General features: G+C 30.4%; 1 protein-coding gene across 1 annotated transcript in view; it reads left to right on the top strand.

Moving 5' to 3' along the window:
- The window catches only part of Smp_134140 (putative camp-specific 3,5-cyclic phosphodiesterase), a gene marked incomplete at its 3' end in the record, with an annotated part of 102,172 nt that overhangs the window by 36,606 nt on the left and 38,946 nt on the right, over positions 1 to 26,620 (top strand). The window contains exon 4 of the mRNA XM_018800034.1: positions 24,010 to 24,065. Within this exon, the coding sequence (XP_018653888.1) occupies positions 24,010 to 24,065 (56 nt within the window). The remainder of the gene's footprint in view (positions 1 to 24,009; positions 24,066 to 26,620) is intronic.

Raw genomic sequence — 26,620 nt, 5'->3', positions numbered from 1 at the left:
TTAAACAATATACTAAATTTGTAGTAAATTTTAATGTAATTCAATGTTTAATACCAGTTGTATATAGAACTATTGATCACTGATTTCAAAGGGATTTAAGTTGATCAGGTTGTATATACAGGAGAACATATCAGCCATCAGACAATATCAAAATTAGTTATAAGAAAAGAAAAACCTATCTCATCAAAAGGTATTTGATGAGTTTTTGTCTCTTTTAGTTCAGAACTTTCCATGGTATTCTATAATCATAATAATAACCCCAGTATGCTTACCAATGACTAACTTCTTGAAGTAACTCTAGCAAAAGCTATGACTGTTCGAGGTGTGAGACGAATATCATCAATCATAGAATCATGAATTAATTAGAGTTAGACATGTTCACCACTGTGCCAGATTAGTAGTTTTAGCATACGTTGTGAGGACTGAAAACTCTGGATTATGTTACTGGTTTTGTCGTTGATGCATATTGCCGAATAGTCCTATGTTAAGGTGAAACAATTGTTCAGTGACTGTCTAAATAAGATCAGCTCACGATGTACACTATGATATTTAATTTTCATTTATTTATTATAACTGGAACAGAAAAATATCACATTTTTCTATTGATTAATAGAGTAATAATGATATTTATATTATGAGGTCAATCATAATAAAGAAAGAGTGGAAGAATTAATTTCTATTATGAAACTATAGAACATTCACAGGTCAATGTGTGCATGTGAAACAAGAACCTTCTGGGTACACAAATAATTAGCTTCTTATTAATCAGGTCAATTTTTTCATTATTATTATTATTATTACTCATTTCTGCAAACAAGTAGAAAATTTATGATTTACCTTTTAAACTCATATGGCTTTTGTTGATTAATTTGTACACATAAAATGAAAAATAATTAAATAAATAATAGTCGTAAATAATTATTCATAACATTGTTGTAGTTGAAAGCGTGAGTCAATTGAAGCTAGACCACTAGGGAAAACCTAGAAGCACTGGACGGCCGTTTTGTCCTATTGTGGGACTCCTCAGCAGTGCGCATCCACGACCTCACCTCGCGAGGTTCGAACCCAGGACCTACCAGTCTCGCGCTAGAGCACTTAACCGATAGACCACTGAATCGGCATCCGATGGTGTTTATATTTAACTCCAACCAATCCATGAAACCAATAATCCCCTTCAGAGTATTGTGTTTAATTAGAAGTAAAACATAAAGAATCAGATATTCACTATTTGGTAATTGTACATAAATAAATCAAAGTGAGCACCTTTGTGAATTACGAAATATTGTTGCTCTTGTGGCCCACGTTATCGGGCTGTTTGGTTATAGGGTACACTAACGATGTGTACATTTTATGCCTATTGGACAAATGGTATTTAGTTTCATTAGTGAAATGATTCGATTGACAATAATTCATCTTAAACAACAAAGAAGAATAACCTAACTAATATTAAAGATAGTGGCTAGCAGTGGAATCCAGGACGCGCGTTTCGTCCTGTTTGAGACTCGTCAGCTGGATGTACCTGCATCTCATAGTTGATGTTCACTCTGGGACTCGAACCCAGTACCTTTCGCTTCAAACGCCATCCCGTTATCCACTCGACCACTGAGTCCTGATAGCCGATTAGAGACTGACCAGTTGCAGTCCTAAAACATCAATGGAAAGATTCAAACAAACAATACTAAGTGAATCTAAATAATATTAGTTTAGAAAGCAGCTCCTTTTTAGCCTCAGTAGCCATTTAGAAGTCGCGGTGAAAGCAACAAATAAAACACTCTATTATTGTTGACCGTCATGACCAAAACGCTCATGAGCTTGTACATAATAACCATCAGAACACAGTAGGTGATTATAAGTAGTGTACAACCAAGACATAAGTGATATGCAACAGAGTAAAAGGTAGATGATTAATTAACAATAATTTGGAGAAGATAAAATATATGACAACAAGTAAGGAAAACATAAAAATACAATAATCTAGGTATTTTATAGCCATTTAACAAAATTATGTTTAATGCAAGCTAAAAATTACTTGGATCTAGTTTGTTAATCGATTCTGTACTTAGAATAAACATACTTTTAATAGTAATATCATGAATTACATTATAAACGGGGTGAAATATATAGTCCAATTATAAAACTGTGGTAATAATGGGTGGTTGTACTAGTTATCGAATAGTTCATTTATGCCATACATTGTTTACATCTACGAAACTAAAAATCGGTCCACTTAATCGTAATTAAGCTCAAGGGCTTCAACATTGATATTGATCGTGATGAATGTACAGCATTAAGTTACTGAAAATTCATTTTCTTTGAAATGTATAGCTTCTCATCCTTGTGCACTATAAGTGGTGACAAAATCCACATTTTTCATGGTGTAATAATTAATTTATACAGATTACAGTCAGACATCAATATTGAAACTGATCAAAACTATCATAAAACACTACAATTCATATTTAAGTACACTCTCAAAACTACAAAGGTTTTAAATAAGAGGAATTGTGTTCAAGTTCAAAATTGAGAATCAATGTTAAGATGTAAGTTCATCCACTCGACTAGTCCCGAATGAGATGGTATGAGTGTCTTGAATTCCACCCCTAACCACCATCCAACCCTACTTCAAAACGTATTGTTTTTGGTGCATTAAATGATAATCTATATAATCGTCGACCACTTGATAGGTTGTATTTAGAATTAAAAAATTATTTTGTTCTTATGAAATGGACATAGTGATATTCTTGATTAGTTCGATAGTTATAAATAGTTGACAGTTGGCTTTGACCCAGATCATCATTATTTTGAAGCTTTGTGGTTATACTCTTAGAATATTGTGGTTTAAGCAATATGTCAGGAGTTTTATATGAGTGACTTATTATCATGTATTTACTATTTCTGATTACGTTAAGTCTGCTTTCACCTGTATATTATAACTAAATAATGCGAAATTTGAAATGTTCTGTTTACTTTTCCAGACATATCACATGCCGTATTAAATTTAAACAAGGTGACAGATTTTTTGTATAACAATTTTAAAGCCTAAAGTAAAGAAAAACGAATTGAAACAACATTTCACATGTATAAAACCCAACCAAACGTGATGATTATTATCTAAGTGTTTGTATTTTACCACGGTTGATATGAAATGAAAAAGTCTCTCTAGTTAAAAGTTCTTTTAGCATATTTGAATTGTGGCCAAAAGTGAAATCCTAAGTGTAGTTTTAAAGTATCCGTTCAAAGAACATATGTACTAAAATGGACTGATCGATTTTATTCTTGAATATCATTAAGAGCTAAATCATTATGAATAACTTCAACCCTCCAAACGTTTTAATGGCTACTGTGACATAATAGCATAATTGATAAAAGTTTTAGATATAAAGCAATAACTACTGGGTTCGCGTCTCAGTCTGAACATTAATACCTGATTGTTAGTAGATCCAGCAGATGAGTTTCACATAGGTTTTCAATGCTAGCCATAGTCAGATCTTTCCATTTGGCTTTTCATCAAAACTATACACTACAGTATACAGGTTTTACGAATGGTAATTAAAGCAATACCAGTCTATAGATGGTAATTTAGATAACTCAATTATCTATGAGCGACTGCAAGCAAACATTTCAGGTGATTTAAAGATAAATTTAAATTCGGTAATTTAGACGCCGTACGGTATTATTTAATTGTTCTTAGTTTTTTTTCCATAGTTGCGTCAATATTCACCAGTAATACCATGATGCAAAAACTAATTAGAATGACATCGTTCTTTATTTGATTCTAGTTTGGGGAAAAATTAAATGGAAATTTTTCACTCCAGTTTAATGAACTGTTAAACTTGATTAGTAGGTGATATGTTAGTTTTGATAAATCCGTGATTTTGATTGAAAGGCGAAGATTAATTTCAGTGTCGCAAATGCAACATTAGTTGTGATTTTTTAAATGTTAAATGGTTATTGATAATCTATCAGAAGCCTTGAAGTTGATATCCAAATATAGTGTACATGTTTTGACATCAATATGACTACCAATCACATCGAAATCAATCCGCAGATTATACAACCAACAAATGTTTTGATGAGATAAATGATTTATTCTTTAAACTTTATTCATCTTTTCAAATGCTATCATCAGGACGAAACATAAAACTTCATAAACTTAAATAGTATATTGGTCACTGTTTAGTGAATAATTACTGAAGATCATTTTTAGCTCAAATAGCTCATTGGCTACTGCTTTGCTTGTTGACGTGAGTTCGACCTTAACATTAGTGGCTTCATGAAAATATATATCTCTTAATGACGAGTAGTAACTAGGACAAAAGTTTTTTCAATACTTCTTTCCAATCACCTAATATACAGTGGTTAATACTTCAACAACCGATGTTAAGTATTATAACATCAATCAAATGAATTCGCTATTGATAACGTATAGAGTTCATTATAATTTTCTTCAAGTAATAATATTTAAAATTCTTAGCAAACAAATAAACCAAGTTTTGATAAGGTACGAATACAAATTAAATGTTTAAAATCAGTTAGACGATTTGAACTTCACAGATGACCTAGCCCTCCTATCCCATACACAAACAAATACAGACGAAGACAACAAATGTAGCAGCAGCCGCTGCATCAATAGGCCTCAACACACACAAAAAAAAGCAAGATCCTCATATACAACACGGCGAACACCAACCCAATCACACTTGATGGCGAAACTTTGGAAGATGTGGAAGCATTCACGTACCTGGAAAGCATCATTGATGAACAAGGAGGATCTGATGCAGATGTAAAGGCGAGGATTGGCAAAGCAAGGATCTCATTCCTACAATTGAAGAATATATGGAACTCTCAACAACTGTCAACCGATACCAAAGTGAGAATTTTCGATACGAACGTCAAGACAGTCCTACTACACGGGGCCGAAATGTGAAAAACTACTAGAACCATCGTCAAGAAGGTACAAGTATTTATAAATAGTTGTCTACTTATACCGTCAGCAACAACGTTTTATGGGAGAGGACAAATCAGCTTCCAGCTGAAGATGAAATTAGGAAAGGACGTTGGAAGTGAATAGGACATACATTATGGAAATCTCCAAACTGCTTCACGAGGCACGCGCTAATTTGGAATCCTGAAGAGAAGAGGAAAAGAGGAAGGCCAAAGAACACATTACGCTAGGAAATAGAAGCAGATATGAAAAGAATGAATAACAACTTGAAAGGATTGACCAGGACGGAGTTGGATGGAGAATGCTGGTGGGCGGCCAATACCCGTCCTCGATGAGTAACAGCCGTAAGTAAGTAAGTAAGTAAGTAAGTAAGTAAAATTGCATTTTATTCTCCTTAATATTAATACATGTATGAAATATAGAGTTCAAGCGGAAAATTAACACTAAATAAATATTCATAACCTGAATTAGTACACTTGAGGATTATGTAAATAATCATTAATATCATCATTTATTTATTTATGTTTTTTTACCACGGATTCTGTACATATTTTTTTTAGAAAAATATAATGAACATTCAAATCTCCACCTGTATCTAAGGATGATATATATTGATTAATAAAAATAAATAAACATTCCGAATTGGTTTGAATGAATGATGATCTACACATATTGATCCATTAAATATATATATATATATTCAGTTATATTTTGAGTTATGTAAGTAGAAGGTGAAATCAAATTAGTTAAGGTCACAAAAAGCCTAGGCTATGTAGCACATGATGCAAAGTATAAACAAAAGCTTCTCTTTGTTTGTTATTTCTAGTCTATATTCTATAGGGTAGTGCTAAACTTGAAATTTGAGCAATGGTCTGTCTTTAAAGTTTATTTAACATTATTACAGTTTACTATTGTAATTTTACAGTAAATCTTAATCTCATGTTGTTTTTTTGTCTGTATATCTTTATATTACCAAAATACTAAGTTATTATAAATTATTTGTTGTGTTTTAAACTGGGACAGGACACCATGGACTTTGGTGGTGTGATAGCTGGCATTCATCAGAATAGTATAAATACAATTATGAGGTAATTAGTGATCTTTGTAGATTTAAACCCATCTCATTCAGTTTCACAGTCTGTGAAGTTATTTGTCATTTATTCGGTTCTTGACTTACCTCTTAGATAACTGAGATACGCATACTGATTGGTCACTAAGGTGTGATCAATGTCATGTTTGTCGAGTCCTTAGTGCTGATTGAATGCTATTGATCAAGTTGCAATGTGGACACTAGTTTCATTTATTTGATAAACCATGAACTATGATTTTATGTTAAACGGACTAGAAGTAGTCCATATTGACCATTACTAAGTGAACAATCTGTGTAACTAATAAAAGTGTACTTTTAAAGGCATTGCATTTTATTTCTCAAAAAAAGCTGTAATTTAACTTTTCAATAAATAAATGGTTAAACTTTGCACCTTCTTACCTTTAATAAAATGCTTGCCTTAGATTATTACATTTTGATATATACATAATTTATATACACTGACTATCAGAAGACATTATCCCTTTAAACATAGATCAAAATTTTTCATCCTTATAGTTCATACTATAAAAATTACATCATCTTCATAAGTTCCTGATTGAAACTATAGATTCTATGTTTAACTTACTATATTTAGAAAGTGCATAATATATTTTCCTGTCCATTTAGATAAAATATACCATAAATATATAAACAAGTATTCAATGTTTTTTTCCCTTTCATATCTGTATATACAATAAAACGTGTTCATTGTGCAAATAATATTTAATGAATACTTTATTCATTCCATAAAATTAACAGTTGAATTCATGAGTCGACCACCATTGAAAATGTGGAAGTACTGGACGGCCACTTCATCCTAGTATGGAACTCCTCAGTAGTGCACAACCACGATCTCACACTCATGACTCAAACTCAAGACCTTCGGTCTCTCGCGTGAATGCTTAAACACCAGACCACTAAACCGGTATCCAACGCTGTTGATGTTTAACTTTCATCTATCCATGATCTTGCACAACCCTTCATCCATTGTCTGAGATGGATTGCTATCTCACACCCGACACGGAGTGGACTTCACTTCTTACTAGGACTCCAAGAAATCTATCCATGATAGTTATCAGTATAGGGTTATGGATGCGCACTGATGAGGAGTCCCATACTAGGACGAGACGGCAGTCTAGCGTTTCCAGATTTTCAATGGTGGTCTAGCTTAGATTGACAAATGAATTCAAAAGTTATAATCTCCAAAGACCCACATGCTGATAATAGAATTAAGAAACAACAAATTTCATTTATCAATGTTAATATTATTTATTAGGCATATGAATCTTACGTGTTCACAGATAATTTATATATATATGAACCTTTAATTCATTTTATACACATGGTTAAAAGAAAATAATTTTGGTAAAATGTAATCAAAATGCATAAAATTGTCAGTTTTTACATTTTCATTGATTTTGGGAAAAGATATTTGATAGTCTGTTTGTAGTTGTTCGATTTGAATTTGAAATTAAAAAAACACACATTTATTTATCATTTATATGACCCTTTTTTAGTCCATTCACGTTTCGAAATTTTCCCAGTAATTGAATTCAAACGACTGAAATGAGAAAAAAAGGTATACACTCTATACATTTAATAAAACTGAAAAGATAGTTGGTCGTTACGGGAGGTAATTATTCATAATTATGATAAATATATTGCAGATTGTCAGTTGATAAGGGTTGATAGGAGATTAATAATCATGATTTTATATTGAAATTCAGTTGAAAAAAACCCCAGGTAATATGAATATATTCTCTCTGTCCTTAACCCATTTATATTTACATTTCATAATTTAAATGAAATTATAGATGATTGAAATACTCGAAGTGCATAAACAGTGAACAACTATTTTGGTCTTTGTTCATCAACAGTAACTACAAAGAGCATCGAACTCTAGTTTTTCATTTCTTATGCTAGGTATGATATCACATTTCCGAATTTCATCAACTCGTGAACAACGACAAATTTACAACAAATATAGTCACTTGTCATCACTAAAGTTATTTGTTAGATATCCGAATTTATGGAGGCTGATTTCACAGACTTAAGTTCATTTCTTTGAAATAACAATAATAAAACTGATCGGAATGTAATTAAATCTTCATAGGTTCAAAAGCTTCGATATGAATTTTCTGATAAATTAGCGAGTTAGCCCAACTGATATCATGTATTTTTATTTGGGTATTTCGTAAAATCTGTGATTAAATAATTGATTGACATTTTTTCAGATCGTTCACTTTTTTATTCCTTATGTGCATGTTGATGTATTTCATTTTGAGATGAAATGTAGATCTGAAGCTGATTGTGATGGTTTTTAAAGATTTATTAACTTCCTTGATCCGACTGCCCGTTAACAGATAGCAGAGAATTCGTCTTGATCTAGTTTCAGGCCTTGACACGACCGGTTTTCTAGTTAGACCTTGAGGCTAGTAATGCTAGTAATGATAGTAGCGAGTAAACAGCTTGGAGGGCAGAGTGACGAAACTACCCTAATATCTGATTGGTTGGCAAGTGAGAGAGAATGAAAACAAACTTATCGGTGCAGTACTTGATTTATTCCTAATTGGAATTAATCATCGGGGCCTACAAGTCTAATCCATAATGAATTATTCTAGATATGAAATACTGAAGAGGTGATAAGTTCATGGTGAAAGTTTCCAATGCAACAAAGTTATACATTAATCGGTGCTAACTGTTTAAACAGTGTAGCTTGGTGACAGAGATTCAATTCAAACACAGAACTCTAGTTCTTTCAAGATTCCAGGTATACATTTCTGATGGGTGATTATTAGTACCGTTGAGGACGTTTGATCCCCAGAACTCACTTGGAAAAGGTCCTAATCTTGAAATTTTATTTCGAAAATTTGAATTCTATGTTTTCGCGCCAATAGATGCTTAGTTGACCTACAGCTTACATTTCCCACTCGGATATCCGTGACTGTCGTTGGTTGACGGATTTTTTGAATACGATATTTTGTGGCTATCCTAAGGGCGTTTCTATTATTGTATAAATAAGCTTGATTTGTGTGCTTAGTGACCTCGTATTTCCTGGGTGCTCGTAGAATACATTCTCTACGTTTCATCAAGACTTCTTGATTTGGTTATCAGGGCTGGGGACAACGGATTAGAATAGCGTGTCATGTCACTGTGTCATTGATGTTCGCTCCGATTACCAAGTAAGGTGAACTCGTAATAGCATCAAGCATATCAAGTATAAAGCCTGGATCTAATGTTTTCTCCCAATCAGCTTGAATTGCTTAAAATGTGGAGAACAGTTTAACAGCGAAGTAATTTAGCAACTGTGATATTATTATCCATAAGACTTGAGTTTTTTACTTGACGTAACTAGTGAATCCATTATATGTTCTACTCTATTTGGCAAGCTAAATAAATTCTAAAACAGCACCTCAAACGCATGTACTGTTAATTCATCATAATATCAAATGAATGTGAATGACGTTTTAGGAAGATCTGAACTGAAATTTCGCTCTTCTTAGTACTTAGTGGCTAGGAAGGACTCAGTCAAACAATTCAAAATCGTATCACTCAATGTGAAAGCTAGGGATCGCTCTTTTTTGCATAAAGACTAACCTGTGGTAGGGCTGAATATTTACATCAGTGAGTCATTTGATTCTGGGAACTGTTCTATTGTCAAGATTTTATTGATGATCATATGTTATCGACCTACGTCTCAATTTCATCACTAGTTATATATATATATATATATATATATATACCCTTTATCACGTCAATCAAGGAATTAACTAACTTCTCTCTCATACATGAATATTAGTTTCGAATATGTTAAGCTTGATTTACACAAATTAATTTATATTATCCTTTGTTAAATAATTAAATCTTGTGCAAATAACCAAATATGTATTGATTTTTTCTGTTTCCTGATGTTTTATTCAATTTGTATCCCTTTTTAAATCCAATAATAAATTAAATCGATATTATGTTTGCAGGAATAGAAATATACGTTTTTTTAGATTTTATAGAGGGTATGATTATGATGTACTAATCTGTTAACAATCTTTGTAACTATGAAATATGAATCAATAATTAACAATACGGTTAACACACATTTAGTAAAGGATCTTCTTTAAAGGGGTGTTAAGTGTATTTAAAAGTACTAAAAATCATGATTTTCTTACGAAAATAAGACAGTTTCCTATCTATCTTAGTGTCTTTAAGCTGACTTTCATGATATTATCAACCCTAGCATATTAAAAACAACAGTTTTTTAATTTAGACTACGATAATATTTATCAAAAACTATACATGGAAATGAAGCTTGATCAAAACCTTGATTGTCTAACATGATTTGCATAACCAAGTTAACCATTAATAATTGTAATAATTATTGACTAGCAAGTTTTCGAAATTTTAATATGTTGACCATCTTGTTATATTTTCTAAGACAATCATAAATGTGTACTTAAGGACATGAAGAATGAGTATAAATATGAATAATATAATCATAGATTGAATAAGAATGTGAAGTAATCAGTAACTTAATGAAAGATGTAGACAGTTCGATTAATAAAACAAAAATATTGCTGACTGAAAATCATTCATGAATACAAATTGTGTTAGCCAATTTCTTCCATATCATTAACTTTCTTTTAAGAATTCAGGTATGTAAAGAAATAATCTCATTATTGGATCAGTTTCTTCATAATTGAAGTTACACTAATAGTCGACTAATGTTCTTCAAATTGCGATTTCAACCATTCTAAGCAAATAGTTTTGAAATAAGTTATTCATATGTATACATCGTTCTATATATATATATATATATGATAAGTAAATGAATATAAACTAATCTATAAACTGATGTGTATTCAATGTGAGTTCAATACACTTATCCTCTGATTTATATGGATCTATACACATTCCAATAAATTCACTTTGATAATTTGATATACAGTACAATACGTGTGGCGCATATATATCTGGTGCCCCCTTACACCAATATTTATGTGCTTAAATAAATAAATAAAATAACTACTATATACAGTCACTTGACTTGATAAATGTGATCACAGTTTGTTTTAATGGTTTTTATTTTAATAAACAGTTATTAGAAACATTATTTAGAATTGATGAATGGTGGCAATAAATGACCTACTAAAAAGTCATATGAAGTATCATGTTTAGTATAAATAGATTTCATAAAGTGCCATACTAACAGAATTCAAGTAGCTAGGTAGATAACGCGATTGCGTTTGAAGAGAACAGTACTAGGTTCGAGTCTCAGAGTGAATATCAACTCCAAGATGCAGGTACATCCAGCTGACGCGTGTCACATAGGACGAAATGCGCGTCTTTGATTCCACTGCTAGCCACTATCCATCTCTTCTTATTATGCTTGTCAATTAAGGCTATATCGAGGCAATACGCACACGATGCACATATGGACAATAAGAGACTGATCAATCGCAGTGCTAAACATCAATGAGAAGATTCGAACAAACAATACCAAGGGAATTAGGAAGTACAGTTTAAAATTAAATTGCTATTATCATCAAAATATATTGTAGTTTAACATTAAGCCGGCCTTGAATATTATCATTTTAGCAAAAAACCAACTTTGGACAATGACTATTAACAAGTGTTATTTGTCATGAAGTAAGTCAACCTGTGAAGAATAATAAATATTTCGGTCTACTGAAACATCTGAAAAACTTTGTTACAGTAAAGCTAAACTATAGTAAGATTTTAAAATGACCCTTAAAGTAATAATGTACCCTCATGTCTAATGAGTATAAACACTATCCAAATTAAGAATCCGTAGAGCCAAATGTATTTTGTTATTTTACATCATCTGTTAATTTCGTGTGCTTTATAAACGATATTGTTGGTAGACTTTCATTTGAAAGTAAACTGATTTATGTTGGGGTCCGTTTCGAAATCATAAAAACTGTTTTTCCTAAAGTTTTTTATATTTCACAATCCGTTAACTTACTCAAATGTAGACAAAATAAGTTAATTGTTTAATAGCCATTTGAAGTATATGTATGTAAGGGCAATCTATATTACCCTTTAATAGCATGACTTTGTTCATAGTTTTACTTTGAATACGTCTTCACTGATCAGATGTTTGGATGAATTTTGTTTTAACACTAAGCATTTCATTTCGTTTCTCCTTCATAAAATATCATTTTAACTGTATACTTAAACAATTAACTTTTTATCTGTCCTAAGTAATTTGATCATTGAAAACATATTCTACGAAGCTTTTTACCAGGTAAATTGTTAAAATGTAGAATACAATACTGTTGTTAATTATGTACTGCGAAATATATTTTAAAAAATGCTAACAATCTAAGCTTTTCATAAATTAACCCATAGAGAGTAGGTAAAACCCATCTACATCTGAATAAATGTGTTTAGAATATTTTTGAATTATATAACAAAGACCTATCTGTGGAAAGTACCAGAATTTACAGTTCTTTTCAATAAATTACAGACAGAGAAAGCAAGATCAGGACTACCAATTGTTTCATGTTTCATTTAACACTTGAAACTGAAGTCTATCGATGTAATGAACATTGGATGAAAATATTAGTGAACATTTCCATAAATGTTATTCATTAGAAATGTTGAATAGTGACCAGCATTGGAACTTAGTTTGTATTTGCCACCGTATTTGAGATTAGTCAGTTGGAATTACCTGCATTCTAATGCATATGTTCACTTTTAGCTTCAAATATAAGCACTTTGCCCACTGAGTTACTAAATTCACATAAGCGCAAACTACTTCAATGGTTATGAACTTAAGAGCATAAGGATTTCAATTTCCCGATGCACATAATAGGCGCTACCTTTATTAGAATCTATACATCTTGAACGAATCACCCTAATATTAGAGGCGATATAAACAAACTACTCAAGAAGTCCCAAATAAGACAAAACACGCTGGCCATTATCTAATTTCACCAAAATTTATACTTAAAGGCAATATTGAAGGAATCCACTCAAGAAACAAATCTATGAATAATCATTAATTAAACACTGTTTAATTTCAACAACACGGTTAAACCTAAGCTCTATAAATACATAGAAAGATATATTATTATTATCCGAAATGTTTGGATAAAATCCCTATTCATATGCTGATTTTACTACATAGTCAAATTTATTTGGAATTCGATCTACAGCATAGAAATTTTTCAAAAATAGAAAAATCATCTTGTTCTAGTCAAACTTTGTAGTTTTCTTTTATGACAAACAATAATCGTCATTTCAATCAAAGTAACTTGTTATTCTTTTAGTGAAGTGAATTAACTTTCATAACTTTCTTCATTTCTTAACATAACAAACATAATATCAGTTTGTGCTGATTAGTACATGTGACTCTTTACTGACATAAGATAAATAAAAATTTACGTGGATGTTAGGACGATTTTTTTGATTTATTACATACTACTGAATGCTATTTCTTGTCTGATAATTAAGAACTAAGTTCATTGAAAAGAAAAATGGCGAAAAAAGTGATGACATAATTGTTGTGAACATTAATCATTAGTTCTTTGTATAGAAAAAGTGTTTTCAAGATGAAAAGTAATCAACTGTTGAGCGGATAAAACTAATTAGGATTATTTTTGAAAATTTGTAATAAGAATAATTGTTTCTACGAAATTTATCCCATGATATGCGGTGAATTCGGGCAACTGTAATAGTTCTGCCATAACTCTGTAATATTGAAGAGGAATATTGATTATCTGGTACAGAGTACCACTATTCTGGTTAGTTGGTGACTTGTGTATCAATCGATGTCATTGGCATCCTAAAAGTAGAAGAAAACTAGGGAACCGTTGCCATGTCTTTGATGGTGGCTATTTTTTTCAAAACTTGCACAGTAAACTCAGATCATCCTGAATACTATCGAAAGTTATTAGATCTTTAGTTGTAAATGTCTAAGTTTGAATATATATATATATATATATATATATATTGGTTATTTACATCTTCTCATTAATCTTTAGAACTGCAATGGATGAGTCTCTTTATCTAATAATGTATCCTGCGCGAGTTACTTCTATATTGCCATTAATTCATAAGGATTTTTTATGCAAAGCACTTAGGGTCTACATCAGGATTACAACTTAAGTTAAAATGATAACGAATTTCCATGCAAATAATCAAATACCTACAAACTTTGATTGTGAGCAGTCCATGCAATGTATCCTCATTTTTAAGCATTTGAATAAAAACAGTGGTTGCGCACTGCTGATGAGTCCCACAATAGGATGAACTGCCGTTCAGTGCCTTCAGGTTTTCCATGGTGGTCTAGCTTCAATTGACTCATGGTCTCAACTATATAAAAAAAACAGCTTTATTCAAAATACAAATGTGAATCTTCATAATTCTTTGAACATTCATATTATTGGTAACCAATCTGTTTTTCTACAGTACATAAAGCTAATCAAATTCTAGATAATTTGAGAAGGGAATCAAATATATATATATATATATATATATATATATATATATATGAATGTGTTTATACAGTAACTTTGTAAACAATAATTTAAGAAAACATCCGGATTATAAATGAAATACATTAGAGTTAAAAACGAATGACCCTGAATTCAGGAAATAATCATTTTCAAATTATAAAAAAATTTTTTTGTATTCTATTTCTCTCCTTTTGAATAAAAATGATTACTTATTTTATTTTTGATTTGATACAGAAACAAAATAGAAAAACAAGAGAATATAGAAATTCACTTAAAAGTAACGGGAAATAATTCAATCAATTTAGTTGTTTGTAAAAGCAAAATAGGTTAATTTTATGGTTGAAAACTAAATAATTGACTTTAAAAAAAAAACGAAATATGAATATATAGTTCAAACTTTTGTCTATTTGTGTAATTCATTGATCCAGTCTTAAATGTTTAGTGAAATAAGACCATATGAGTAGGATAAGCATTTTTTTTTCCATCAAAACATAGTTTAGGCTATGCAGTTAGTTAGTTGATGAAGTTCGACAGCAAACCGTGGTCTTCGGTTTTACGTTAGCTATCATATGTCCTCAAGGCGTACCTTTAACCGCTACATAGTGGCTCATCAGTTGTTGATATTCCTATCATATAGGATATCCTCGGTAGCGCAAGCAGATCGGTGATAAATTTTGAGACTTTGAAACTGGATGACTCAGGTTCAAAGTCACTAGGTAGAATCAGCTCCATTAAGATAGTAGATGGGGACGAAACCTAGATCCAAAGTTTACAGTCAGTTATTTTTAATCATCTAATATCTAATGATTTTACGAACAGCTTTAAATCACTTGTACTAATAACATCGTCGCAACTAGATTAACAGAACTTTAACAAGATGTTGCTAGTCACTATACAGTGAATTATCATTTACACTGTGTTGTTTGTCACAGTTTGAAAGTTATCCAGTAATTGAGCCAGAGTGAAATTATAAATATCATTTTTATCCAGTTCTTGAAAATTCACTTTCATTCAGTAATCAAACATGTTTAATACTATTCCGGACAACTCAATATCAAACCTGTTTTTATTAAATCGGTTCTTGTTAGAAGATTATTATAAAGTTCTAAAAAGTTACTTAACATAGATACGAATAAAGTGTGTATTGTTTTTTCTCATGGAACTAATATCAACAAAGAAACTTTGAAGTCACCGCTTAACCTAAGTGTAATCAACTTTAATGAACACAAACTCATTTTAAAAAAAAAACAGGTAACAGTCATATTTCAAAATTAATTTACAAATAGGAAATACAATAATTTAACAGTAATAGTAGGTAAATAAATGTTGATCTTTACACAAATGAAATACGAACAAATTTTTCTCATGATAACACTCGTTTTTCATGGTTTAAAGGTAAAATATAGGGTTGATTGGTTTGATGAATTATCTGTTCTCATCCTTCGTCTATTCAGATTGTATACAACGATTAGTGTAATCATTTAATACCGTGTAACAATCGGACAAAGAGAGTCGTTTATTATTGTGTTTTTTTAATAAACGTCCGTGTGAAGTATAGGATATTAGCAATAATACTCATTTTTTTGCGATTTCTGACGTTGGTAATGTATTTTTCGAAGGGTTTGAATAACCATTAAATTCTTTGATTTCAGTATCAAATCCAGTTCATCTAAAAAACTGTAAATATTTAGAAGTATTTCTATCGCTAATAATTATTTCATTTTATTATCATTTTATGATTAGATTTTTTGGGACGTTTATCTGGGTATGTACCATCCTTTTTTATCCAGTACTATATGTGAGGGATTCTGAATTTACAATACACCCTAAAATGTTTCTCATTCATTTTCATAACACTGAAAAAAGGTATATAGATCCAAATGTTGTTACGTGTTTCCAGGTAGCTGATGAAAAGCTGTGATTCTAGCTTTCGAGCTATGTTGTACTTGTCGCTAAAGCGTATCTACGAGGTTGAGGAATTCGATGTACTATGTGGTTTGTAAACTTGTATCACTCAGGTTCATAGTTTGAGACCTAACCACTGAGCTGTTTGAGCTACGACTGATTTACTATAAAACTGAATCACATGTACTCGATTGATCACATAAAATTTAAGAATAATTAAATTAGTTTCAAGAATTAATCATTACTGTATGGCTTCAACCACAAGGATTTTAGGACAGCTCTATCTTTGTAATTTCATTCATCACATAATTTATATGGCTTGTTTTGTAAGACTAAGAGAAAAGTATTAGAGAAATAGGTGATTTGTTTTTAGATAAAATAGGACATACTAACGTTTTTTAAGATTTCAGATAGATGTCTGTGGCCACATTCATAATGAAGTTAACAGATAGATTAACAACATATTTTAAGATCACATCCAACGCACACTGTCAAGAAATGGAATAAAGAGAAACTCTATCGAGAATAAGTAACTTTACAGAATTTAGAACGAAACAAATTATTGTTTAAGGTAGTAAATTATACGGAAAACTTTGGCAAACTGTCGGAAGATCAGGAAGAATCTGGAGTAAAATGTACAGAGGAATAAATTCAATCTGATACGGTTGTCATAACGCAGCTATCAATAGCACGTGATTCATGTAGCCCTAAAAGAGTACTCTGATCTTTTGTTTCTTGGTCTAAATCAAGACAGTCTGAAATTTAGAGAGATTAAATTCAAGACATTAAAATAGACTATTGTTTAATGTATGATAAGAAATAAGGAACTTGGTTTAAGCTTACCAGAGCAATCAGCAGACATATTTTTCATTACAGGTAATAGCTTCCTTTTTTTCACATATCCAGTAGAAATTTTGACGAAAGCTATCTGTCAAAATTATTTAATAATGAGGAGCACAGAACATCACTAAATAACTGAAATATAGTTAGGAGTACTACCAAGCTCTAAACATTGTGATTAATTCATTTCATTGGAACGTGTTCTTATATTATTCTTATTAAAAACTGGGTTACAAATTTCCCTCAAAATTGAAACGAATAAAGAAGGAAAAGCGTCTGATCATCGACATAAAAAACAATTGTATGACGCACAGATATATGACTAGGTTTCAACGCTAACCCACTCGACAACTGTAAACTCTTTTAATGGTTTTCACGCTAAGAAATGTTTACAAGTTAATGACGCTTGAAAAGATACTATATTTAGGAGTTCGCTTTCATGGTTTGTAAAGGAACGTAGCCTTCAAATGAAGTACTATCCTTCCCGCCCAAACATGTGATTTTCTATCTTTAACATTTTATGTGTTGGATAGGTTAATTGATTTCATCCCGTGAAACGTTTTCTTTTGGGATAACAAATAGGAAAGAGTAATTTATGATAACATTTAGTCAAATACGCTGTGATTCAAAATGAATTATTCTCAAACAAAAACAATTGTGTTGATTGAAACAAAATTTTCAGGTATATGATGTCATCTCTTGTATGATTCCTATATCTGATTTTAATTTCTTTGATAAAACAAAGGGTACTTTCGACGTATGCTATTATTTTTGAGCAAGACACGAATGGTAAAACTATATGACGTGATTTGGAAGTCTTTTTTCAGTGACTTGATTCCTGAAGTTAACAATAAACCTGATATTGTGTTTGCCAGAAAAGTATGTCCTTCGTTATATTGTTTCATTACGTCACATAGTTTTGGGAACATGATTTACAATTTCAATGACTAAAGATTTTAAATGACGATGAAGCAATAAACAACAATAAAGTATGACACTGTTACCTAAGTTAATAGCAAAATTATTGAGAGAAGCCGGAAATTACATTTTCTCAAACAACAGTTTTAAAACTATTCTATTGACTCAGTAAATCTATTAAATTCTCCTTTATAATTACATCAAATGGATTAAGTGATCGATTAAAATCATTTTTTTAATGGAGAAACATAAACTGACAGTAACAAGTGCTTTTTTTGTCTTTTGTACAACTTGTTATTTGTTGAAAGAAAAGAATTGCAGAGGGTACTAACGAAGTGTGTTTTGGACTTTTATAGAACTCAATGACAGAATGTGGGTACACACATATGTATATACATCATCAGCTTACTGAATTTATTGTATAAAACGAATATAAAAGAATTTTATTGCAAATCAATATTTTGAGGATTAGAAATAATTAAATGTCACGAGGAAACGCGAAGTTATTTCCACTTTTGTTATAGTTTTTTGTTTGAATTACAGTTAAGTGGTGTGAAAAACGTTTTATTTTTTCTTAAATATTTTGATGATAATTTGCGGTTTCCACTCAAAGTATTGAAATATTACAGTCTGGTAAATGTCATTAACTAAAAAGATCGTGGCATAATATCGAGAATTGATTGAAGTTGAATGTATACACTATTAGATGAAACCTAATGGAGGTTAAGGGTTTTTGTGTCAGACCAATGGTTTTAGGTTCCATTACCAGTGGCCAAGTGATGGAATATCTTTCTAGTGCTTCCAGGTTTTTGATGTTTGTCTATGAATTATAAAAATAAATGCTAGACATTTTGATTTTTTAAAATTTCTAATTGCAAATATTTTCTACTATGCAGCTACATATTTTTGTAAATTAAAATGTAGATTTCATTCATCAAGCGCTTTGACTAGACTGTAATTCATGATCTAATCAATCGGATTCCAGATGGTCTCTTGAACTTTAAAAAAATTCATTCATCACTACCACAAATATAATTCTTGCATTGTAGCTGACACTTGTTCGTTGTGAGAGTACTAACTATAATTCTTAGATTTAATTTTTAACTATAAATTCTAGCTCTAATTCGTTAAACAGCTTTATGACCCTAATAGGAATCTGATTAGTGTTTCAAACTCCTCAAGGCCACTTTTGCATAGCTCACATGTCATCCATAATTTGTAATCTCTTCACCATAATACTGCAAATCTACACTTACTGTAGGGGGTTTATAGAGACTGTAAAATTCTATAAATTACATTGAGGAGTGTCATACTAGGTCAAAAGAACTTTCCACAGTTTGCGGGTTCTAAAAGGAATTCTACTTTTTTATTTAATTCATCTATTCTAACTAATGAGCGGAATGTTTTCTTTCCTCTACGATTTCACTGGTATGATTTTGTCATGTAGCAAAGTGGGACGGTAGTCAATAATAGATATTTTGATGGTGCTTTGTAACGTTAGACGCTGAAGATGCTGTCCATAATGACAATAAAGGCTAAATAATTGAGGCATCTAGCAAAAAGATCCCAACACTAACAAAGCCATCCATCTGAGCTACAAATCTCCATAATTTCAGTAAGATATATTCATAAAATAATCATATGAAATAAATTTATCATAGCTTAATAATTTTGATTATCAACTTGCAGATTCCTTTCAACATAAGTATGATATGCCTTTAAATTCACTTCTTTGAAGAAGTACGGTAAAGAGAAAGTTTAAGTGTACTGATTATGCTTAGCAACTGTAAATTAGTATACACTATTTAAATTTTAATAAGTTGTGGATAAACAAAACAGATCACTATATGATAAACAGTAAGCTGTAAATATATTTTCTGTAGATCTCTTAGTGTATTATAATGTAAAATAGGGAGACCGATTCAGATTAAACTGTTGTTAATAAAACTATATGTACGTATATGGGAAAAATTTGTATTTTTTTTAACTTTAAAAGATATGTAGGGTGTATAAATATTAGGAGTTTAGAAGTTTACAGGAATTCCCGAACATTCGTGCCTAATAGGTGTATATGTACTATCTAGAGGATTGATGCTTTCTAGGTGATTCGAACCCGATACGACCTTTTTCATAGCATAAAATATTACTGCTGAGCTACTCAGGTAGTGAGTGAACTACCATGGGACTTAGATCTTTACGGTTTACTGAACGTTCTGCTACAACTACAGTTATACCCTGCTGGCCATTTGTCAGTACATATAGAACTATTTTATCCAACTGTACGTGTCAGTGGCAAACAAATTTACTGAAACAAAAGTTAGAATTTTCATCCTTGAGTTTTTCCATATCAATTGAAGTCTGATATGATTCCGGATAACTTCATCCTGTCAATCAAACCATAATCAAAAGCTTCTAATTTTGGTAAATTCGACACAAAGTTCTTGTAAGTTCTCTTATGAGTGACTAAATCATCAGGCTGACAGCATGAAATACTTAATTATATACCCATATATGAGAAGATTTATCTATCATCTAAGCATTGAATTAAATACAAGTATACACCATTAGCTAATTATTGAAAACAGTCAGAGTCTGAGAGACTCCCTGAGAGAAGTAATATACATATATAGTTTGTTCACTTTAATTTCGGAAAACATCAAACCACAAAAATAACTTTCAATAAAACTAACTCATTTATATTACTATACTAAATTGAAAATAAGAGTTTAACTTATCATTTATGTTTTTACTGTGCACAAATGCGTTTATCATTAAAACAGATTTCAGGAAAAAAAATGTTTATTTATTAGATGAAAATAAAAAAACTCATTCGAGAAACTTTTAAATATAACCAAAAAACAAACAAACTAACAAACAAACAAACGGGTAGTAACATTAATCATATACAATCTCAGAGTAAGTAAAAACAATAAAAATGACAATAAAAATTGAACATTGATCAGATTAAAATTATTTTCATAATTAGTAGAAATATATAATCATGAAAACTAGTTCCCAGTTTGTTTTGTTTTTTTAAACTATAAATTAAGTAAATCAATGTATAATGGATGGAGTTTTTTTTTTAAAGGAAAGCATTAGTTGATTTTACTGTTCCAAATTTTTATTTTTAAAAATAAGTCGGCACATTTATCATTAAATGAACAGCCCATTTTTAATTTTGCCAATTAAGTACATTATATATATATTTGATATTAGATTGCGCGTAAAAAATAATGATAATATCTTTGATTATGAAACTTGGATTAAGTCCTACAATGAACATAGATTCCTTCGAAGATTAGAAATACTAATAGCTGACTTGTTACTTAAATCGGGAGCTTCTTAACTGCTCACAAATATATGAGATAAATTTAAAAGAGTTTTGGCCGTGAACAGCTGGTTTTTACACATGAATACACAATTACTAGATACTTTTCAATTATATGAAAATTAAGTAGGTTGAGTATTCGGAACTAAAGATGGCTGCTGGTGAAATTCATTCATCTAAAACTCAAATACACTGATATCTTAACAAGTGGAAATGCGAAACAATTAAATCAATCATATTAGTGTTTTGCAATGACCGTATAACTATAAACGTGAAGGATGGGGTAGCAAATAAAAAGATATGACTACATATACATATTTAAAATTAGTAGTTGAGTAAAAATATTTAATTACATAATAGTCACATTTGAAATGTTCAAGTCATTTTCTTACGAAATCATACCATATATTCTGATTACTCATTGAACTTCTACCTTGGGAGTGAAATCTATGACCTAACAACAGATTTGTGTTGTGTTATCTTAAATAAGCTTATTTTTAAAATATTAGTACTGCGAACTAATTACAGTTACAATAATTTATATTAAAAAAAAGTATATGAAGTTTACTAAACTTTTCTTGGCATTGCTAACATCTTTCTTGGAATATGAGCTCCTTGAGTGAGTATGTCGTTATATATTGAATAAAGTCACAAGTCCGCTAAAGTTTTCGTGTTTTTTCTGAACAATTTATCAGTTATTTGTCTGCCTTCATTCTAAGTAAAATGATATTTAAGTCTTGAGTTCGATTGATAGCCAATATGCAAAATAATATCAACATACAATTAGAGAGAATGTTCTTACAACGACTCAAATATCTCAAATACCTGAGTAAACTGATCCGATTTAGTCCTGAATATGAGCAGCAGTGTCTTGAGCAAACTTCTTACACTTACATAAATCAAATTCCATTTGAAATCAGTATCTCTTAGTAAATTCAAGCTTATTGCTGAAATGCTGTTTGCAATCATGAGGAAGAAAATCTATATCTTACCAAAATTTTATAATCATTCCGTTTTGGTCCAAAATAATGAACATTTTTCTACTTAGCATTTAAACAATAAATTTCATTAAAACCACCATTCCTAATTACATCACCATAGGTGTTCGATAATCATTCTCTAAGCTCATATGATTGATATTATTTCAATTATTATCTTATCTTATTCACATTAAAAGTCAAAAATCAAAAACGGTCTTTTTCGGATTAATCGTTTAAATACAGTTAGTTTCATTTAAGTCAAGAAACAACGTTTATCATTTAATGTTACGTTATAATTACTAGGTTGGATTAGTGGAAATATTTGGAATAATTTGAGATAAACTTGAATCAATAACTAAAAGCCTCTTGTGGAATGGATAAAATCAGCTAGCAATTAACACTGTTTCGTTCTAGTTTGATTTAAGTAAGCATTATGCTATAAAACGCATACTGAAGTGGATTAATAATGAAATTACTAAAAACAACTGTTCGTTGAAACATTTCTTGTTTCTGAAAATCTCTAATTTCAGTTGCATGCAGCCTATTTATTCACAATCTCTGAAATTTTAAGATAAATAGTACTAAAATAATGACTGGCAATCAGTTCCCAAATCTGTTAAGTCGATAGAATGATGCTCTAACTTTGTTTTTTCTGCCGACCAATTATTGTAAACTTTACACTATATTCATACTAAATGTCTATTGACCATTTCATAAAAATAATGAGGTTACTTTTTATTCAGTATAGACCTGTTAAGCATATAGCTTCCTGGTTTTACGGTATTTGTCAGATAGTCGTTGTTTTCGAAAGAGATGTCAACAAGCCGACGATATGTGTTGTGGAGTGAATACATTTGAAGGCAAGTATCTGAACAAATTTGAATTTTACCACAATAACTATATGGAATCTAATTTAGTCTACTGCAAAAATAAGGCATTGATTTTGTTTTCAAATAATGGTCCTCAGGGCTTTTCATATCTAGACTAAACGAATTATACGACTATTGAAGGAAAAAAGATTGTAATTATAGCCTTTCAATGAAGTGATATTGGAGGTTTCTGAACGATAGTCTACTTGATAGGTTACATATGTAGATGTCATTGAGCGCGTCCAAAGCTTTCAGCTTAGAAAATTGAAAGTTTTCATGAGATATCTGTGAAATAATTGTTGAAAAGGATTTGCTTGCTTCACAGAAATTAAAGATTTTCAAAAGAAAGTTTTCTCTTAGATTTTATGTACGAAAATATCTTCCTTTCACTTATAGAATTGGCCAGTTACTCTTTTAGCTATATAATACTACCAAGTTTTTTGAAACTTTATTTTTTCAGCACCTTGCACAAAATCTGTGTTCAAATTTGACTTCAACTCAAAGTAAACATTACTTTTCAGTCACAGTAGTTTCCATATTTCATTAACATTTTGATTTGTTCGGTAGAAAACCTTAAGTATTAACAAATTTTATCAGTTTGTCTCTATTTTAAATCCCCAACTATAATTGATTTCAACCGTTTATTTATTTGTCTTACAGATATAACATCACAACCGTATTTGATTCTGTTCCGACTGGCAATCTAACACCAGATAGTAAGTAAACGTGATTTTCTGTATATTTTTTTATCACGTTATAGCAAATAGAGCCACAAAAAAGACTTATCCAGTGTTAAGATTGAATTAAAAAGGATTATAGTATAGGAATGAACCCAAAGCGACTGTTACGAATTTCAGCAAATTGCTAGTTGTTTTATCTGTAAGTAGGATAAAACATGGATATATAAGTTGATTTGTACAAATATAGATTATCTATCTTCTGAAACATTTCTAAGGATGCAGATGGATTTCTATGAGCCTCCACACTGTTGCAACTACAGATTTACGATTATGTATTAAGGATTAAGTATTTAGGGCTGTTATTTAAGGAAAGGGTTGGCTTACGTTCTATATACACTTTGCTTAGGATCAATTGACCATTTGATGCATATAATGTTGTCGATTGTATTCTACGATAGCAAAAAGTAATTTTGTGTCATCATTTCACAAAACGTCTGGCAAGCAAACAAAAATATATTTTCACTGGTTGTTTGATGTTATATTAGATAAAAGTTATGTATTTCAGACTTAAGTGGGTAAACGTACAAATCAACTTGATTTTGACTGGTTCATCCTAATACTATATATACCTCTATTCAAAAAAAGAAAAAAAGAAAAAAAGTGTGAAATATATAATTAAAATGATTTAATTAAGATGTGCTATTTAATAGATTTCAAAAATTTAAATTTAAAAAAACAATAACCACAGATAATCATTTGAAATATTAATCTATATTTTCAATAATAATAAATCAATTTATATCAGTGTGTATTTTTAAATCATTTGAAATATCGATCAATTCATAGGCCCTTTAAATCAATTACTTGAATTTGATTGGTTGATTTTTTATCGGATGTTATAAAATAAATATATTGTTATATATTTGGAATTACTCTATTGCGTCTTTAAAAAGTACATTTTCAAAACAAATAAAACAATATGATCATAAGGATTAGCAACAAAAAAATAAATAAATAAAAAAAAATTGAAGAAATACAAAGTAAATAACAACGAGGAACAATGATATTCCGTTCTATTATGATTTATATCTACTAAATATCCATTTAAAACTTTGAATATAAATATTATTGTTTGTATTTACATGAATTCATAAATTATTGAAGGGAATACAAATAAACATATCTATATATGTATACAACTAAAGCTTATCGTCAAAGGGATTATTAATAATAATTTGATTAGGATAAATGTTAGTAATTTACAAAACACATTAAAACATAGATCGAAAAAATGAGGCGAAATAAAATGACGTATTTAAATATGTGGCTAGAGAAAAAAACAATAAAAGGGGAGCTTTAAAAGTATACAAAAATTGGAAAGGAAAAGTGATAACCTTGCTCCCTAGCTATGTGTAACATGTTTACTATATGTATATATATACATATGAGCAAACACATCTAAGTTTATTTATTTGTATTTTACATGGATTTTAAATAGGAAACTGTTTTCTGATAAATAAAAGAATAATATTAACAAAGGGTATCGAAAGCACCAGGAAAAAAAAATAATTTTTGAGTTTTTTTTTAAAATAGAAAACTGCTAGTAATTAAATTAAGTCACGCAAACACACATAGCGTTATTTCTGTGACTTTTTAAAAACATAAACAAAGTAGAATAAAAATGTTTGAAACTATTTCATTCACTAATTCATGTACATGTTTATTTTTAATAGTAAAATCAGATTAGTTAAAATGGAATGATTAAAAGCCTATTATATATGTACATTGCATAAATTTGTGTTCGCGCTTTTGATCTGTCAAGTGATCTTGTTAGAAAACCGGAATGTTTTTTTCACAACAAGATAAAAGCGTAGTTTCTATGGTTAAATGTGAAGAAGCCAGCAGTGAACACTCTCAACCAAATTACAGATCAGATTAAAAATCTGTACCTTCTGGTCAACACTTCAAACCTGAAAACAATTAAGGGCATCATGTCATTATCGTCTTCTATTATTGACGGTGTCATTGTTGAAGACAATATAACTGAGCTTTTCTAGTCATGTGTTCTTATCAAAAAATTCATCGAAATTCGATTTCAAGCTTTTATGCTTCTATCGTATATTGACAACTAAAGATGAGGTAAAGGAAAAAGGGACTATTTAAGTAAAATAGGATGGGTTAGAAGTAATGATGTGCATCGCGTTGTGTACATTTACTATATAGAAAATATTCACTTTACTAAAAATGAAGTTTAAGGGACACTTTTCGGGCTATTGAATAGTGTTATGTAAGTTAAACAAACGTTGAAAACCTGAAAGTACCTGACGTGTTATGTCCTATGTCTCGTTAAATATCACTTGACCAAATCAGCAATAAGAATAACGATTTCTATAACCTTGTCTCTGTGCTAAAACGATTACACGTCAACCAGCACTAGCAGCCTTGACACAACCAGTAGTCCTCAATGGTCCTCGGAATAGTGACTACTCACCTAACCCATCCCTTTCAGTCCAGAAAACAAATATCAATCTTCGTTGTGTGAATCGTATAATTCAGACATACGTTGTTTATATACAAGAAGAGCAGACTGT

The sequence above is a fragment of the Schistosoma mansoni genome, chromosome W (assembly GCF_000237925.1).
Source record: "Schistosoma mansoni strain Puerto Rico chromosome W, complete genome".
NCBI classification, from domain to species: Eukaryota; Metazoa; Platyhelminthes; class Trematoda; order Strigeidida; family Schistosomatidae; genus Schistosoma; species Schistosoma mansoni.
The sequence above is the reverse complement of the archived record's forward strand: the minus strand, read 5'-3'. Positions and strand labels throughout refer to the sequence as shown.